The 17,638-nt window shown below is 34.3% G+C and overlaps 1 protein-coding gene across 2 annotated transcripts in view; it reads left to right on the forward strand.

Moving 5' to 3' along the window:
- Nucleotides 1-17,638, forward strand: part of LOC115217106 (translation initiation factor IF-2, mitochondrial) — a 39,444-nt gene that overhangs the window by 10,926 nt on the left and 10,880 nt on the right. For both annotated transcript variants that reach the window (XM_029786706.2, XM_036507555.1), the window contains 10 exons: nt 94-156; nt 3,904-4,015; nt 5,604-5,764; nt 7,890-8,066; nt 9,561-9,610; nt 11,240-11,329; nt 11,616-11,740; nt 13,521-13,599; nt 14,780-14,905; nt 15,602-15,827. In XM_029786706.2, coding sequence (XP_029642566.1) covers nt 94-156; nt 3,904-4,015; nt 5,604-5,764; nt 7,890-8,066; nt 9,561-9,610; nt 11,240-11,329; nt 11,616-11,740; nt 13,521-13,599; nt 14,780-14,905; nt 15,602-15,827 — 1,209 coding nt within the window. The remainder of the gene's footprint in view (nt 1-93; nt 157-3,903; nt 4,016-5,603; nt 5,765-7,889; nt 8,067-9,560; nt 9,611-11,239; nt 11,330-11,615; nt 11,741-13,520; nt 13,600-14,779; nt 14,906-15,601; nt 15,828-17,638) is intronic.

The following is a 17,638-nucleotide window of genomic DNA, read 5'->3' on the forward strand; positions in this document are numbered from 1 at the left end:
TTTATAATTTTTTTAAAAATAATTTTCACTGGGAAAAACATTTAATTTTAGAATTAATTAATCAATAAATGCTGTTGTGCTCCTGATTTGCAGATCATGTTTTTGAAGCATTAACATTTGTAAAAGATGGTGACAATTACGAATATGTTAACAGTGGTAAGTGTTTATTTTTTTTATTTATTGATATTTGAAAGGTAGCGATGTGGTTAATAAGTTTGGTTTCTAACCAAGTGGTTTTGGATTCAGTACCATTGCAGGGCAAATGACTTCTACTATAGCCCTGGTCTGACTGAAGCCTTGTGAGTGGATTTAGTAGACAGATTGTGTGCGTGTTTATGTCACCTTGTCTTAACATCACATGATAGTTGTAAATGAGTGTCACTGTCACACAAGTGGTATCTTTTGTTTCCAATCTGCCATGAAAACATGTTTGAAAGCAAGTAAGGGTTGGTGTCAAGAAGAGTATCTTGTTACATAAAAATCTGCCTCGACAAATTGTCTGACCGATGGTAACATGGAACAGTAGGTATTAAAATGATAATGGTGGTGGTGGTTGTTTGTTTGTTTGATTGATTGAAAAGTATTCCAAAGTTTGCTTATTCAATTACTCATTCTTTTATTGTGATTTAATCAGTACATATATAGTGGTAGGAATATTTAGGATAATGATAGGTATAGACTGTTGACTAAATCCAATTTGAGCAAGATCTTTCAACACAGATTCTCATTTATGTCAATTGTTTCTAAAAGATAAACTTCTCTGTTTGAAAGGCCTATTGCTGTTTATCCTAGCTTTTAGCTCATTAAACAGTTAAAAATCTTTCTTTCAGATTGAAATGATACCCTTAGAGGCTTTTCTGAAGGAAAATTTTAAATCAGATTGTAAGCAAATTAAAATTGTCATCATAATATCCATTTTTCAATATGGCCAGATTTGGATTGGTTTTAAGTTGTGGTGTATCACCTTTGTTTGCAATCCAAAACTCAACAACTTGAGGTTCAACTTTACTACTCCTTCTCATGTTTCTCTGGTCTTGTGCTATGTATACCTTTCATTTTCCATGCACAATATTCCTTCATCCAGCAAGTGTCCCATACCTACACAACTAATCTTTCTTGTACATATTTCTATACCTGTACAGCTGCCTTTCTTATGCATATCCCCTTATCCACATAGCTGCTACCTCTCCTGCACACATTTCCATACATAGATACCTGCTTTTGTTGCATAACGCTTCATACCTGTAGAACTGGTGTGTCTCTTGCACAGTTTCTCATATCAACACAGCTGATTTCTTTGAGGCAATAACACTTTGTCATCAATCACAAAAATGTTTTCCGTGGTATCTGTTGACACTTAGTAAGCACAGAACATTGATATGGTGACTGATATGAACTGTTAATCCCACTAGTGTGGTAGGGAAGGATTCTAGCAGCCCAGCTACCTTTTATTTTCAACTTGGTTATTAAACTTGCCCAATTTTCTTTTATCCTTTTAAACTTTCTAAATCTAGGTTAATCCCCACAAAATCTAATTAAAGCAGTTACTGCTACTCCACTGCCTATTCCTACTGTAAATCCCTTCTTGCCCTATTTCTTTCTGCAATGGTTAATCTGCAACATTTCAAACTGAACATTAACTGCTCAAAATCTATTCAGTTATTTTGGCCTCTCAGCCTAAGAGGACCTACAGGCAAGTATGGGTCCTGTACACCACACACATGCATGCATGCACACACACACACACACATTTACTTTTCAGTGATGAATGAAGGGTTCTTTCTGATATTCCACATTCTTTTCAAAGATTATGGCCAGCGTATCTGAAGACATTGGTTCTTTATGCATAATGTTTTCCCACACTAGCATATGGCAATTAATATGTGAAGTGTTGTATTGAAATAACCATGTACATTGATAGTACTTCAGAGAGATGAAAGGCAAAGTTCTATCTGAACACGATTTGAAGTTAACACATAAGGGGAGGGGAGTATGAAACTAAATGCTGTAAGGTATTTAGTTTGCAGTATATCTCTTGCTATTATACAATTACATCAAGATTGCTTTTCATATATAAAAGATATATTGTAATTCAATAATGTCTATATATGATATAATAAAGAAACACTAGTTTATAGTGCTGTTGAACCCTTCCTGTAAATATATGCATGAGTAAATAATAAGCTACTGATTTGCCTGTTAGAAATGACATATAAATCTTCACCCAAAACTATCTTAAATAAAAGATATGTTGGACTATAAAATTCCTAATATGTAAAAAAGTCAGGATCGTTATGGCTTGAATACCTTTGATGATAAGTCTACATGGTTAGAGTTAACCTGAAGCTAAACAAAAACATTGTGCCACATACTTTGATATTTCACTTACAGGGGTTGGACAAAATAATGGAAACACTTAGCATCATAATTTTGAAATATCTATAAAACTGTCAAAAACTTGTTTATTTTTATGTTTTTTGATTTATTATTAGTGTTGCTTAATAAGTTTTGCTAAAATTGCTGTTTCTTTTCTGATATCATCAGAAATAGGTAATTAGAATTCATTAAAATGATAGATCTATTGAACTTTCAAAGAGGTAAAATTGTTGGTACTCGTATGGCAGGCACTAGCATAATGAAAACAGCCGAAATGTTTGGTCTATCAAGAAGAAGTACTATCTCAAAAGTAATGACAACCTTTGAAAAAGAGGGAAAAACTGCCTCGTCGAAAAAAAAACTCTGGAAGAAAACCAAAACTTTCAGATAGGGACTGTCGGACTCTTATGTGAATTGTTAGAAAAGATCACAAAAGTACAGCTCCCAAAATTACTGCAGAGCTTGATGACCACCTCGAGAACCCAGTTTCCACAAAAACTGTTTGCCGGAAGCTGCACAAAGCCAGATTTTATGGAAGGGCTACAATCAGAAATCCACTACTTTCAAAATCAAACATTGTTCCCTAGAGCAGTAGAAAAATGTTATTTTCTCGGACAAGTCATCCTTTACCTTATTTCTGAACACTGGCCGAGTATACTTGTGGAAACAGCGAAAAGAAACAATTGACCCAGACTGCCTTCTTCCAACTGTTAAACATGGAGGAAGATCTGTGATGATCTGGGGGGCTATATTTTGGAAATCTGCCAGCCCAATGGTTTCCCTTCATGGCGGAATTAATAGTCAAGACTACTTAAGCATTTTATCTGATCAAATTCATCCTATGGTTGTGGAACTGTTTCCAGAGGGAAACACAATCTTTCAGGATGATAATGCACCAATTCACACAGCTAAAGTTGTTACTGAATGGCACGAGGAACATTCTAGTGAAGTTGAACACTTATCTGGCCACCAAAGTCCCCAGATCTCAATATCATTGAACATTTATGGTACATTTTAGAAAAAGAAATAAGGAGTCAATATCCTCCACCATCATCACTACAAGAACTGGAGACTGTTTTAGCTGAAGAATGGACAAAAATTCATTTGGAAACAATTCAAACTTTGTATGAGTCTATACCTTGTAAGATTCAAGCTGTAATTACAGCTTGAATTAATATGGGGTAGGACTGCCAAAGGTGGTCCTACCCCATATTAAAATAAACTTGTTTGAAATTTGAAGATGTTTCCATTATTTTGTTCAACCCCTGTATATCTGACTGCTGAATGAATGCTTTAAAGATGAAGAGTGAATTTTACAAAATAATGCATTTTTGCTTCAAAATATGAATCTTTCTCTCTTCCTCTTATGTATTTAAGTATTTAAAAGTCAGACTCATAAATTGAATGATAATTATATTTGACCTAGGTTTTTATAAATCTGCATACTATTTTGTTTGATTCAAGATATATCTACTTAAATGAAGAGAAATAATTTGAATTTTATTTTCCTTCTTTATCTTATCAAAGTAATTGATGATATTGAAGTAATAAAAGGTGTTGTTAAAAAGTCTGGAATGAAATGGACGCCAGCACCAAAACGGATTACAAAGGAGAAAGAAAGTAAAGACTTTGTGAGACAGTGAGTATTTCATTTCTGTTTTGACTCATAAATCTGTTTTTGCTTATTAGAAGTTCCTGGATTATCTTTAGTTTTCTTATTTGTCTCTTTATTTCTTATTAATTGAATTGTCACTAACCTTATTCTTTTAATGATAATGAGAGCTTTTTCAAGATTCATTGGTAGAATTGTAATTTTTCTGATTGTTCATCTAAAGTTGACTCAATCAATTATACTTGTACTCTACAAGAATTAGCTTTGTGACAGGTTGAGGGGAATTATTAAATTGTAAACAACTAATGAAATATTTGTCTTATTAATAAATGTTTCATTAGTAGATAGCTTAATAATTTACGTGAAAGCACTATTGATGGTATCATGTAAAAAGCACTCAGTACACTCTGTAAAGCGGTTGGCATTAGAAAGGGCATCCAACTGTAGAAATCAAGCCAAAAGCTGTCCAACCCATGCCAGCATGGAAAACGCATGTTAAATGATGGTGATGAATAAGTGTTGGCATGGTTGTAGAGTTAAAAAGTTTGCTTCCCAATCATATGATTTTGGGTTCAGATCCACTGTGTGGCACCCTGTGCAAGTGTTTTCTACAATGGCCACAGGCCAACCAAAACCTTGTTAATGGATTTGGTAGACAGAAACTGAAAGAAGCCTTCATCATTTAATGTCTGTTTTCCATGCTGGGGAGCTAGAGAACTACACCAAGTTCCTATGTCTGTTTTGGCATGGTTTCTGTGACTTGATGACTTGATCTCTGTCAAGAAGAGCAGAAAGCATCGGGAGGAATCGCGTTGGACAAAGCATATCTCTAAAATTGTCAAGAAGGCCGAGGGTGTCTTGGCATCACTCAGCAAGACTTTTGTTAGCCGCTCTCCAGCCATCTATTTAAAACTGTATACAGCTATGGTACGACCACACTTGGAATTCGCATCATCAGTTTGGAATCCCTATCTTGCTCAGAACATTGACCTCCTGGAATCTGTCCAGAGACGTGCAACCAAACGCATACCCTCCATCAGACACCTACCATATTCTGAGCGCCTTGTTTCCCTGGGCATGGATTCACTGAAGCTCCGGCGTCTGGCGACGGACTTGGTAAACACCCACAAGGTTATCAACCACCTCACCAACAACAACACTGAACACCTTTTTGATCTCCATGTGTCTAACACACGTGGACATGCCTACAAAGTCAGAAAACAACACAGCTCCCATGACTTTCGGAAACATTTTTTCACGCTCAGAGTTGCTGAAGCATGGAATAAACTGCCTGCGTCAGTTGTTGACTGCCATGACACTGCATCCTTTAAGGCCCTCATGCTTTCCGAAATCCGCCGAAACTACACCTGATTATATATACACTTTAGATGAGTTATAGTGCACCTGAGCACTGTACACAATTATTATTATTATTATTATTATTATTAAAAATAAAGAACCATTCAAGCATTGAAGATAATCTTAAATTACCAACCCTTCACCTACTATTTGCGATTTTGTACCTAATGTCTTAAATCTTTATTGAACTGTTTTATCATATGCTATGTGAAATAGTTGAACCTTTTTTATATATATTCTTTGTTTTTCATATTAGAGAACCACCATTGCCTGATTCCCTTATCAAACGTCCTCCTGTTGTTACAATTATGGGACATGTAGATCATGGAAAGACAACACTTTTAGATTCCCTACGGAAAACTAATGTAGTCTCAACAGAGTTTGGTGGCATCACTCAACATATTGGTGCTTTTTCAGGTCAGTTTTTATATAATTTGAAGTGGTAAGAGCATAAAGAGAAAATAATTAATGCAGTGAATAGAGGCAAAGAAATAATGCTGGAAAGCAGCAAAATCAGATTTTAGACAAATGAAAATAGTTGCCTGTGTTAATTTTAGAATTAGATTTAATAAAATAATCCAATTCATAAGCTGCCAGGAGGTTGTCCTACATATAAAAGTTTAAAAATAGTAAAACAAATGTAAATGATGATGGAGACCATACTTCTGCCATTTTTGTTTGTTTCTCAACCATTTTTTGCCCATGGGCCCCTTTGACATTATTTTACTTTACTGGACCTCCATAGCCATTTGATGTATATTAAAAAAAATTCAACTGTATTTTCATAATTAAATATTAGGAATTATATAAAAAAAATAATATTTTGTGTATTGTAGAAGTATAAGCAATTTATTGCACATAAATTTTAACAACAAAATCTTAGGTGGACCCTGTTTGAGAATCACTGGTTTAGATATTAGTCATTTTCCTTAATATCTGAAAAAGGAAGAGATGCAAAATAAATTACATTGTTGTTGAATATTCCACCTTGGAAGTTGTCACTTTCTCTCAAATTAGTTTTAATAAAATTAGAAATTTAGTAATTGTTGGGGAAATTGAAAAAAATTCTTGAGGTTTATTGAAATTTAAGAAATTTCAGTTTTGAATGAATTATTAAAAATATTATAAGATTCTATCTAACTCTATGTGATTATAAGTATCCAGACACCCTGCAAAATGTGTGTTTATTATAGAGGGTGACACAGTAGATCAAAGAGGGCACAACAGTACTACCATTTACCATGCAAAATACATGGTCCATGATCTCAGTGGCTGGCAGACAGTGCTAGGCAGCAGAATGGAACGCTCTGCAGAACTAATAGTCTTTCAACGTGGTCAGTTGGCTGGGTGCCACTTGTCTAATAAGCCTATGAGTGAGATTTCCACCCTCCTGAACATCTCTAGGTCCATTGTTTCTTATGTAATAGTAAAGTGAAAATGTGAAGGGATGTATACAACCCAAATGCATTTGGGCCAACCTCCCATGTTAACTCCTAGAGACCATCAAGGGTTGAATAGGATCATACAACATAATTGTCTATTATCCATCACCATCATACAGGAATTCCAAACTACAGCAGTATCTACTTCAAGCACTGCAACTGTTCATCGCAAGGTGCAGAAAGTTGGTTTCCATGGAAGAGCGGCTACCCATAAGCCACACATCGCATAGACAAATGCCCAACACTGCCTCACATGGTATAAAGATCGTCAAAATTGAACTACAGAACAGTGGAAAACCATTCTATGGAGTGATGAATAATGGTGCACAATGTGGCAATCAGATGGTAGTGTGTGGGTGGGTAAATGCCTAGTGAATGATATGTACCAGCCTATATAATGCTGACTGAAATTTGTTAGTGGTGGGGTGATGGTATGGTCGTGTTTCTCCTGGAGGGGACTTGCCTCCCCCCCTGTTGCTTTTATGTGGCACTGTTATGGCACAAGCTTACAGTGACATTTTAACCACTTTCATGTTGCTTACTGTTGAAGACCAGTTCAGGGGTATGGCTGAGCACCTATCCGTACTGCAGGGGTTGTAGGGGAGTGGTTTGATGAAGACAACATCCCACTAATGGACTGGCCTTTGCAGAGTCCTGATTTAAATCCCATCGAACATCTTTGGGTTGTTTTGGGACAGCTACTTTGTATTGGACCACACTGACCCACAACGATAGCCTTGCTCGTTTTGGCTTATTGCAAGGAATGGGCTGCCATTCTCCAGGAAACTTTCCCCTGCCAGATTGAAAGTATGCCTGCGAGAGTAGAGGCTGTCATCAAGGCAACATTATATTGACTGCCAGTGTTTCTGATAGAGGGTGGCCCAAACTTGTGCTTCATTATCAAGTAGGTGTCCAGATACTTTTGATCACATAGTGTAAGTTTCCAGATAAAATTTTGCTACGTCTTCCTGCATCCAAACATGCTGGGCAAAGAGAAAATGTTAAATAAAGGTGAAGAAAAATAAATTATTAACTTTATGAATATTTCAAAATGTTCAAGCATTTCCACTAATTTTTTCACTGTTATTTTTGATTTTCAGTTAGTCTTCCTTCTAAGGAAAAGATTACATTCCTTGATACACCTGGACATGCTGCTTTTTTTGCAATGAGAGCCAGAGGTGCTTTGCTTACAGATATTGTAGTTCTTGTTGTTGCTGCAGATGATGGTGTAATGCAACAGACAATTGAATCAATAAAACATGCACAGAATTTCAAAGGTATGTCTCCATTGATTTGAAACTTTTATATAAACCATGGAAATTTAAGTAATATCTCATGAACAATGGTGATGAAATTTTCTTATTGGGATAGAGAGCAAGATAAGGAAATAATTATTAAAAAATTAGCTATGCAGTTAACTAAGATACACAATCACTCATCAGTTTTTATTAATACTGTACAAAGTTCAGGTGGTATCCACAATGGAGTATTGTTTAACACATGACATGGTGCTACTGCTGCATGCAAAGCCATTCTAGACCAAATCCAGAAAAGAGCTACCTAACTGCCATAAAGTTACTCGCAGACACTCCCCAATGTGCTGTCCCTCTTCTCTGCCTTTTCTACCATTATTGTGGTGTCTTTGTTCTTCAGAGTTGAAAGGACTCTTGCTCCCTCCACTTTGGCCTTTGCCTTCCCATTTGCTTCTCTTCTTTTCCTCACCTTTGACTTGTCCAATCCTCTAGACTCCACACTAATCTGTTTCTTTATTACCCACAAGGGCTAAACACAGAGGGGATAAACAAGGACAGACAAACGGATTAAGTCGATTACATTAACCCCAGTGTGTAACTGGAACTTAATTTATCGACCCCAAAAGGATGAAAGGCAAAGTCGACCTCGGCGGAATTTGAACTCACAACGTAACGGCAGATGAAATACGGCTACGCATTTCGCCCGGCGTGCTAACGGTTCTGCCAGCTCCACACTAATCACTACACCCATTCCTTCCTTCTCAGAATGTCACCCCACTGGATCAACACTTCTTCATGCAGCTGACCTCATCCATGCATATCACATGACCAGAGCAATGCAATCTTCTCTCTTGCTCATTACAACTGATGCCTCTTATAGTCAGTTTCTCTCTCAAAACATTTACACTTTGTCATACATGTACACTAACATTCAGTAGAGCATGCTAGCTTCATTTCTTTCATGCCTTTGCATGTCCTCAGCATTTACAACCCATGTTTTGTTGCCATGTAGCATAACTGTCCATATTCAGAATATGCCTGCTAGAAATAGCAGCCAAATTGTCTTCAAATCACACCTTATCTTGAAAAATAAAAAGGAACAAGACATTGTAATATGGAAATAGATTCTAGTTGATCTATGACTGTCATCTGTTATAGACTGCCATCCAATCTAAGAGAATGTTTATCTTTGTTCCCTTAATGCAACTGAATTCAGAGGACAACATTCATATTATGAGTTCCTGTGACTTGTGGAAACAATATACAATACAATGATGAGATATATTATGTCTGATGGCTGGCATGCTTTAATCATAGTTTTGCTTGACATGGGGATAAGCAACAAAAACTACTACCGCTGTTATTTGTCTATTATTCCTCACATGCAGGTCACGGTCATAGCCACCTTTTCCACTTTCTTAATATTGTGCCCAACCTACATCAATGTTTAGATGCTTCTGATTATTGTTGATGTCTGTTTAGTCTCTTTATTGTTGTTTTTTTCTTTTTTAATTTCAGTTCCTCTCATAATTGCCATTAACAAAACCGACAAGCCTGGTGTTGATATTGTAAGTATCTCTAATCTACCACCATTATTTTATTTAAAGATAGTGAGGTGGAAGATATAGTAAACCTTACTCTAATTGGTTACAGTCTTAGTGAATTCAATTTTTTTTCAGTAAAATAAGAACCAGTAATATATATGGTTGATTTGATTAACTATACTTCTACTTTGCATTAATTAGCATTATGCCTGGTTGAAAGAAATTATAAAAACTTTATGTCAGAAGTTGCTGTGTTCCCACTACAAGTGAATGGTGAGTGCAGCTTCTTTTGTAGGGCTGGTGTTACAAAAATGTACTCAGCACACTGTGTAAAGTGATTGACAAACGAGCAAAGGAAGCATAAAGTTGTGAGGTCCCTTTCAGTACTGTTTTGCCAAGGACTATTCAACTTCTCTAGTGTTGGTGCCACTAGAGAATGCACCAAGCACACTCTGTAAAGTAGGTGATGATAAGAAGGACATCCAGCTTTAGAAACCAAAATTAAATGACATGTACAGACACAGTCTTTAGAAGTAGTTGTTCCCAATAAAAAATTTGTATGTACATATATATATATATATATATATATATATATTATATATATATATATATATATATATATAACACTTCTACCTTAGCGATGGCGGAGGTATTGTTTTCAGTTGTGTTTGTTTGTTTGTCTGTGGACAAGATATCTCAAGAACCGTTTGATGGATTTGGATAAAACTTTCAGGGATGTTTGGCCTCATGACTGGCACAAACTGCTTAGATTGATCTGGTACCGGACAAGGATTCTGGATTATTTGTTATATTTACTTTACATGAAGTATTTCGATCTTACATTCACTTTCAAGTCTTTCTCTGATTATCTCCGTTGAAAGCATGCTCATAGTTTCCACATAAGTTATGACGGTGTTGCTGTTTCCAAAGTTTTATTTTCATTTCTCTATTATTAATTTTACTCATGTCTCTAATTAGTAGAAACTGATGGATAAAGAAATCAAACTACATAAAACAAATAGCAGCTAAACTGTTCAGAAATTAAATAATATTAACATATTCAATAACAATAATAAATTTAATTTATCCTTGACAATTTTTAGTTTTACCAATTTTGAAAGTATTGCTCCTGTTTAAAACCTCTTACCTACTTAACAATTGCATTTCTAGCTCTGCCTTGAAGGAAGCTTTACTTCTTGGATTCGCATTTTTGTGTGCAACGATGCTGTTAAACCTCCGTTAACAGCACCATATGCAGGTCTTTTCCTTTTTCTTTCACACACAGATAAATTTTTCACTATAGACCTTAATGGTCATAAAGTCGCTTTATCAGTGGATAGACTAAAAAAGGCCTTCATAGGAAAAATTGTCCCTCTTCCCACTGCAGATGACACACACACACAGCATTATAAACATGGTACCATTGGGATCACTCAGGTATTGGACAAGGATTCTGGATTATTTTTCCAATTATTTTACTTAATTTTTGAGAGCAGTTGGGTTCATTTTTAGTATTCTTGTTTGTGAGAGCAGTCGAGTTTATTTCAGATGTTCTCATTTTAAAAATCATCTCCAGCTAATCATTGAGAGGATGTTAATGTTGCCTTCGCAGACGTTTACGTTCTTTGAGTGCTCTTGTTTATTTATTTATAGGAAAAATGCAAGCGTGAGCTTTTATCCTATGAAGTTATTGTGGAAGATTTAGGTGGTGAAGTTCCTGTTGTACCAATTTCAGCTCTGAAGGTATTAAGGTTTTATATTTATCACTGTTATTTTCATGCTCTTAAATTACACACACATACACAAACATTCATAAAGCCTTACATGCCAGTGACACTCCTTTTTCCTATCTGCCCCTTGTCTTTTCTTCTGTCTGTTCCTCTTTCTCTTTGTTATTTCAATGTATTTTTGCATTATTTTGTTATGTTTAATTAAGATTATATTCTGAAATATTTAATGCCAATTCCATTTTTACCCCTGGCACTATTATAATCCTATCTTTACATTTTACTTCATATTCCTTTTTTAGGGAACCAATTTAATTGATCTCTGTGAAAACATTGTTGCATTGGCAGAAATATTGGAGCTAAAAGGTGATCCAACAGGATTTGTGGAAGGTCATGTTGTTGAATCATATACTGATCTTCATAGAGGGTTTGAATCAAATATTTCTTTGCTTTTCCTTCTTTTTTCTTAAACTCTGATTTACACTGAAATTACAATTTATTTTTATTACATGCAAGATTATTTTTTGAAACAGAATTAATATAATTGATTTAAATGATCCTATCATTTAAGACAGTTTAGTGACGAAGACATGCAGAATACTGCATAATCCGCATGCAATTTAGATACTTGGAATTTTTGTTGTAAATATCCAGTGGTAAATATTAGTGGTAAATATGTAGGATTGCACAACTGCTCTAGAATGTTCATTAAAAGTTAGCTTTTACTTCAGTTGTAGGACACCATACTACATTGGGTGACTCCCTCTTCCTTATCTATTATAACTTGACAAATAATATCAAGTTGTGACATATTACATCACAGTAGTACAGAGTTGTATAATAATCATGTATACCAGAGACCTGAACTAGTTATATGTTAAAACCAGGTTATAGTTGACTCTCAGAGTTACTATGATCAAAAATCTAATAACATAGTTATTGAGTGAACTGTTATACAAAGAATTTACTGGAATAAAACAATATTTCAACTTATGACAGAGTTAATAATTTATTACAGTATGTAATGTTTGTAAGTGAGAACAATTTACAATATGTTTGAGTGTCTTGTATATATTTTATCTATCAACAACATGATAATGGAAGGTAAAAATTGACTCTGGTCAAATTTGAATATGGAAACTATAGAAATTTGAATATATAAACTGTAGAGTATGTAATATATTGCAATATATCATGTGATAATGAAATTCAATACCTGAATGACAAGCTGAGCTTCACTACCATTGCAATTTTCACAACATTGTAAGAAAAATCAATCTCACATAACTAGTATGATTATGACTAGAAATTATCAGGCTTCACCACACCTGACTTTACTTTTTAATGTTGTTCAATGTTGTTTTATTATTAAATGTTTTTTCCTCTGTTCCTGATAGTTATTTGAGTTAATAAAAACAGAAACATCCAACAACTTACATGTAATGATGGGCATGACTGGAAAACTAAAACAATAAGGTTCCACAGAGTCCAAAATGCACATCTAATATAGATAATTGCTCAGTGTTTCATTAGCTGTTTCTGTGACATAGTTTGGACTCTTCAACATTGGTATCATCATCCCCCTAGTTTGTTCTGAACTAAAATCTTATTGTTCAGGGATCAATTGTACACAAAGTAGAACCACTTGAAGAATAATTGTTAGATATTGATCATCATAGCAAAAGCCACTACAATAATAACCCTGTCTTTAATGCTAATATTAACTCTCACCTACATAGAGCTAGAGGATATGATAAACATTTGGAGCCATTGTTGAAGCCAAATGTATATGATCAGCAGACCAACCATCTGAAGAATATGACAAAAAAAAAAGAAGAAAACCTGACTAAAAATTTAGACTATATGAAATAAATTGAGTGTACTGGATCGTTCCTAGTATGTGATTGTCTACATCTGTGCTATGTATCTGTAGGTCTAACCAAGATTACTTTACTACTTTACCTTTCATACCTAACTTTCCTTGCAAGCATGACTTAGTACAGTGAGTAATTCTATATTAGTAATGTAAAGTTCACAGCTTGATGTACTTGAACCACTAGTGATTTCAACATTTGAAATAACCAGTACAAGATTTAATATCAGACCATCTCTTAACAACCAAATATTCAATTGTATCAAAATATATTTTGAAAAATTCTTTTTCTCATGATTTAATAACTTACTGATTTATAGTTTATTCTCTTTAGAAAACTTGCTACAGTAATTGTGGAAAGAGGGACATTGAAGAAAGGTGCATATCTGATAGCTGGGCCAGCTTGGGCAAAGGTAACTTTGTTTTTCATATTTTTATTCTTTTGTCAGTCTTTTGTTTTGTTTTGAAGTTAAAGTTCTCATCATGGCATGATTTTGTACCCCTGCAAAGAACATATATCTATGTGCTACTTTAATGCAACTGAGTGGGTGTTAAACTAACGTGTAATATTGGTAAAGACACCCTCACAAATTATGCAAACATAAGAATTTATAAAGTTATCTAATACATGTCATCATACAAGAAATAAAATGTAAAATTTATTAAAAATACTTCAAATTCTTTTTTTTTATGTCATCTTAAACAGTGTGCAATTTTGCTTGATCTTTCCAACTATTGTCAGCATTATTAGTATTTCATTAAGATAGGATATGAGAAGAGAAAGAAAGTATATCTTTGTTAAATTATTAGTATGAACTCAGTACATGCAATCTGCTAATACAGTAGTAAATCTTCCCTAAAAAACTCATTCCTAAGTAATAGGATCTTTTGTACCAAGTTTTATGGCTGTGGATGACACAAGTATAACTGTGTGTAGTGCAGGCATAGCTGTGTGATTAAGAAATTTGCTTCCCAACCAATGCAGGGCAGTTGTCTTCTACCATAGCTCTGGGTTAACTAAAGTTTTGTGAGTGGATATGGCAAATGCAAACTGAAAGAAATCCATCATGTGTGTGCATGTACATATACATACATGCACACACACACACACACACACACACACACACATACATATATATTTGTGTGCGCTTATGTGAATGAGTCCATATTTCCATTTGTCTTGTCTTCATGTGTGTTCATTTGTTGGTTGTAACCAGTGGTTTCACTGATGGTATTGTTTGCTTGCAGCCCACTGCAAAAACATGTCCAGACTGTTTGTTGTTTGCTAGAATGGGAGATTATTACATTGCTTGGAAACAGATGGAAGCTGACTTCAGAAAGAGAATTTTGCTGTATAAAACCTTCTTTAATGTACTCTTGCCTGACTCATGCAAGTATGGAAAAGAGACATTAGAATCTATATTTCTTATCCTTGTATACAAGCAGTAGTCAGAGTGTATAGATTTTGTTTTGTTGTTCAGACTAACTTATAATTTCTTAGTCATCATTAAAAGTGAAAATCAAAATACATACCCCTATATAAAAATGATTTGTCTACTCACCTAACAACAAAGTGGTCTGTATGCTTTTTAGGTGCGTGCAATGTTTGATGAGAGGGGTCAACTTGTGCAAGCTGCTGGTCCAAGTACACCCGTAGAAGTGATTGGCTGGAGAGAACTTCCAAATGCTGGAGAGGAAATATTTCAAGTTTCTACTGAAGTACTATTACATGGTTCTCTTTTTCCCCATTTCTTTTGATGAATACATTAGTATGATTATTGGAAGTATGAACAGAAAAAGAACATAACAAGGAAGTAAAAAGTGAAAATTTACAAAGAGACATCTTTCAGTTTTCCTGAGATTTACATTTTTCTTGTTATTATTATCTCTTCGTTTAATCATAGTTTAGACATTGTAGTTTTGATTAAACATTTTGTAAATTGTTATATCTTTTCAATTAATTTAATTCAAGTGTTCATATAATTTTTCAAGATGTCTTTAATTTTTTTTAAAGGTATTGTATGGTAATTAATTTTAAGGGCATGGTGTTAGGAAGGGCATCCAGCTATAGAAACCATGCCAAAACAGACACAGAGGCTGGGCGGTTCTTCGGCTGGCCAGCTCCTGTCAAACTGTCTAACCCATGCTAGTATGGAAAATGGATGTTAAATGATGATGGATATTCTAAATATATTCTTTTTAAAATCCTGAAATTTTAGAATTTTGATATTTTAGGAACAAGTATTGCATTTTTAATTAAGGAAAGCAAAAATACTGATAAAATATTTTAATAGAGGTTATTTTGGTGTTCTTAGAGTCTATTTTTTCATTATTTTCTTTATTTTATGTCATTAAGCAAAACATTCCATTGACTATCTTGTCTAATTTTTTTTTTTTTTGTTATCTATATTGTAGCAGAGATTAAAAGAAATAATTAATTGGAGAAAACAGCAGCAGATGGAACAAAAGAAAGAGAAAGATCAAGTTTTTATTGACCAAAAACGCTTTGAACATCAAATTGTGTATGAAGCTGAGCTAGAGAAACGACGAGAAGCTGGGCGCAAGAGAAAAATATGGACAATGAAAACAAAAGAGACAGTTACTTCATATGAAGGACCACAGCTATCAATTGTATTAAAAGGTTATATCGTGATTCTACTTTATCTGAGGTCAAACTATATTGAATCTTTAATTTGTTATTAACATTAGTGGAAGCTACTACTGAATATCTAAATTTTAAAAATAATCCAACCCATACTAACATTTACATTTATCATTAGAAAAGATTATACACACACACATACACAATTGCACATATGTAAAACAAAACAAATTTTATTTAAAATAGTTAAATTAAGTCTCATAGGTGAAACTGCGATATTTAGAAAGATGCCATGTTGCAAACTCATCTAACTTGTTTCAGTTGGCATCAAACCTTATTTACTTCTTCAAATTTTTTTAAAATATGCCTCATATTAAATAAGTCAACTAAGATATGTTTAAAAATGAAGGTTGTTCATGTTGGTTACACTTCTTTTAATATGTAATACTGAATCACATTCAATGTATGTGTGTGCATGTGCATACATCCTCAAACTCATGCATATATAAATATATATTAATACATACACACACACTAATATAGATATATAAGAGTTAGACAAAATAATGGAAAAACCTAGCATCATAATTTTGAAATATCTATAAAACAGTCAAACACTTGTTTATTTTTATGTTTTTTGATTTATTATTAGTGTTGCTTAATAAGTTTTGCTAAAATTGCTGTTTCTTTTCTGATATCATCAGAAATAGGTAATTAAAATTCATTAAAATGACAGATCTATTGAACTTTCAAAGAGGTCAAATTGTTAGTGCTCATATGGCAGGTGCTAGCATAATGAAAACAGCTGAAATGTTTGGAAGAAGTACTGTCTTGAAAGTAATGACAGCCTTTGAAAAAGAGGGAAAAACCTCCTCATCAAAACAAAACTCTGGAAGAAAACCAAAGCTTTCAAATAGAGATCATTGGACACTTACACGAATTGTTAGAAAGGATCACAAAAGTATGGCTCCCAAAATTACTGCAGAGCTTGATGACCACCCGAGAATCTAGTTTCCACAAAAACTGTTTGCTGGGAGCTGTACAAAGCCAGATTTCACTGGAGGGCTGCAATCAGAAAACCACTACTTTCAAAATCAAACATTGCAAAGTGTTTAGAGTGGAGTAAAAACCTGCAGAATTGTTCCCTAGAGCAGTGGAAGAACGTTTTCTTGGATGATTCATCCTTTACCGTATTTCTGACCACCGGCCAAGTATACATGTGGAGACAGCCAAAAGAAGCATTTGACCCAGACTACCTTCTTCCGACTGTAAACATGGAGGAGGATCTGTGATGATCTGGGGGGGCTATATCTTGGAAATCTGCTAGCCCAATGGTCTCACTTCATGGCAGAATTAATAGTCAAGACTATTTAAGCATTTTATCTGATCAAATTCATCCTATGTTTTTGGAGGAAAACGCAATCTTTCAGAATGAAAATGAACCAATTCACACAGCTAAAGTTGTGTGAAGTTGAACATCTTATCTGGCTACCACAGTCCCCAGATCTCAATTAGTGAACATTTGTGGTGCATTTTAGAAAAAGAAGTAAGGAGTCGATATCCTCCACCATCATCACTACAAGAACTGGTGACTTTTAGCTGAGGAATGGACAAAAGTTCCTTTGGAAACAATTCAAACTTTGTGCAATTCCATACCTTATAGAATTCAAGCTGTAATTACTGCCAAAGGCAGTCCTACCCCATATCAAAATAAATTTATTTGAAATTTGAAGATGTTTCCATTATTTTGTCCAACCCCTGTACATACACACACACACACTTTTATTTAATATTTTAATCATACTTTATATTAATTATTTTTTCACACTGTATAAAAATAGTTTGCTGAA

The sequence above is a fragment of the Octopus sinensis genome, linkage group LG11 (assembly GCF_006345805.1).
Source record: "Octopus sinensis linkage group LG11, ASM634580v1, whole genome shotgun sequence".
Lineage (NCBI taxonomy): Eukaryota > Metazoa > Mollusca > Cephalopoda > Octopoda > Octopodidae > Octopus > Octopus sinensis.